This window comes from Penaeus japonicus, unplaced genomic scaffold (genome assembly GCF_977035675.1).
Source record: "Penaeus japonicus unplaced genomic scaffold, GWHDUDI00000001_assembly GWHDUDI00000037, whole genome shotgun sequence".
NCBI lineage: Eukaryota > Metazoa > Arthropoda > Malacostraca > Decapoda > Penaeidae > Penaeus > Penaeus japonicus.
In genome coordinates, this window is record NW_028234439.1 from 25,611,649 (window position 1) to 25,614,148 (window position 2,500).

A 2,500-nucleotide genomic window follows, 5' to 3' on the forward strand; every position below is an offset into this window, starting at 1 on the left:
GCACAGACACACACAGACACACACACACACAAAGACACACGCACCTTAACAAGAGAAAATTAAGAATCAATAAGTACTTATATTGTTTATATACTATGTGTGTGTTGTAGATACAAATTCACATAGGCACACACACACACACACACACACACACACACACACACACACACACACACACACATATATATATATATATATATATATATATATATATATATATATATATATATACATATACATATATATACATACACATCATGTCATATACAAAAATGTATATCAATAAATGAATAGATTTATTCGTTTTTTAGGAAAGAGAGAATGTCGAGATAAACCGTGCAATTGTTCTCATGATGCTAAAGTTCTAGTTTTCTACGGGGAGGCATTTTGATATATATACAGTATATATATATATATATATATATATATATATATATATATATATATATATATATATATATATTATATATATATATATATATATATATATATATATATATATATATATATATATATATATATATTCATAGGGAAAAGGTTATAATTCTCCTTTTAACACATGGTACTCTTGGGAGTGTGTGCACCTTAGGAATAGCTGTTGATTCTCGTACCCCGATCTTTTCCACATTAATATAAAGTATATCTGATGGATTCGCACAATACACGTTTGTTTTCGTAACTATGGTTTATGTAATAGAAGTAGATGTGTCTTCCTTTTTACTTGTTATACCTGAAGCTGTAGTACACTGTTTATAATCATCATCGCCATCAACAGTGTTATCACTAATACCTTTAGTATTAGTATCATTATTATTGTTATTGCCATTTTTCAACAGTATCATTATAACGATCCATACATAGAATTTTAATACTATTTATAACTATCGCTAGTACTATCATCATCATTATTTTTTTTAGCAGTAGCATCTTCCGTATATTATTGTAAATTCATCGGTGATTTACTTCAGTGTATTATTTCATCCAGTTATTTATATATCTTATGCATTCATTAATTCGTTCATTAACCATCATTATTCTATCATATATCATATATGAATATCATATTATTAAATCGTTATGCTTGTTATTATCATTATCATTGATGTCGCCATTATTTCAGCATTATCTTTACTTATCATTGCATTACTTTCATTTATTCATAAAAAAATCCAATTATATATACTTGCAGACAAATAATAGGCACTGAAGTACAATTTACACTGACTGCAATACAATGATTGTAGGTTATATAGAATAAGTATTTCTGGTTAATATGCACGTACTGTTTTACTACTATCAAATATACAAATAAATTATATTCATATTATTTCCATATCATATCGTAACCATCGATACAGGATCCGTTATTTTCCTCAGAGCTTTACACGGGTGAGCCATAGAATCTTGAGGGAGCTCGAACGTGTGATTCGGACGAGTCCTCCTCGTCTGAGTCTTGGGCTGAGTATCGGCCTCTAGACACTCGATACTCCGACGACTCGGGATACTGAGCCTCGCCCTCGTACTCCACCTCGGCCACGTAGCCGGAGTCGCCGTCCACGTAGTACTTGACAGTCTGCAGGCGACTGTCGGGAAGCTGGACGTAGTACGAGCCCTGAGTGTAGTCGCCGTCGCGGGACTCCTGGTGGCCGAAGTGGTTGCCGGAGTAGTCGTGCTTCACGGCCCAGTCGAAGTCGTACTTTGCAGGTCCATATTCAGCAGAGTCCTCATCAGATCTCTGTAAGGAGCGAATCATGCATTATATGGTGTATTTTTCATCGATTTTATGGAATTAATTTTCTATACACATATATTTACACGGAAGCAGACACTCACAATAAGTAGAATACTCACATCATTACTGCGATATGATCCACGATTCTCTGATGAACTTTCAGACGAATCCCTTGATACCTGAAATAAATACAGATTTTATTTATCAGATAGTGTTTAGAATATAACCTTGCATTGTTAATTTATTGTTTCAAATGCGATTTAGGAAATTTGTATTTCTTTTTCTCTCTCGCTTTCTCCCTCTTCCTTTCTCTCTCTCTCTCGTCATCTTTGTGAATATCCACTTACATGAGGGACCCCGTAGAAGGAAGCTGGACGCGAATCTGCCGCAACAAAGGCAGCCAGAGCCAAAAGGAGAACAATCTAAAAAGAAACAGGACATTATAGTATGCCCTTCACCGAAAAATGCTACATGTGAATAGTATAAATACTATCGCGTTGACATAAAGATATAAAAACGACGCTTTATTCAAAACCTCTTACCTGTGTATATGAAGTTTTCCGTTATCGTCTCGACATCATAAGAGATGAAAGACACTTTACACAAATGTTCCTTTCTGTGTAGTAAAAGTCTCCCATTATACAAAGAACCCCTGAAACAAAACTGCATCAATCCTTAGCAACTTTACCTGGGAGTTCATGGTGTGAAAGCAGTCGCGGAAACACTGACCCAAGTCGAGACACTCCTTCCAGATTTATAGGGCTGGGA

At 34.5% G+C, this 2,500-nt stretch overlaps 1 protein-coding gene across 1 annotated transcript; it reads right to left on the minus strand.

The window, feature by feature from the left end:
• Positions 1-1,272: 1,272 nt before the first annotated feature.
• Positions 1,273-2,483, minus strand: LOC122267196 (uncharacterized). The gene is made up of 4 exons (XM_086532402.1): positions 2,421-2,483; positions 2,080-2,154; positions 1,852-1,911; positions 1,273-1,735 (listed from the first exon to the last, which is right to left on the minus strand). Exons 1-4 carry the CDS (start codon positions 2,430-2,432, stop codon positions 1,382-1,384), a joined length of 501 nt encoding a protein of 166 aa, XP_086388528.1. The 5' UTR covers positions 2,433-2,483; the 3' UTR covers positions 1,273-1,381.
• Positions 2,484-2,500: the final 17 nt, after the last annotated feature.

Bases quoted from the DNA above. Each gene is read 5' to 3' on its own strand.
- LOC122267196 (XM_086532402.1), bottom strand. The intron at 1,912-2,079 runs GTAAGTGGATAT...TATTTATTTCAG, and splicing joins CCTTCTACGGGGTCCCTCAT to GTATCAAGGGATTCGTCTGA. The intron at 1,736-1,851 runs GTGAGTATTCTA...CGCTCCTTACAG, and splicing joins GATCATATCGCAGTAATGAT to AGATCTGATGAGGACTCTGC.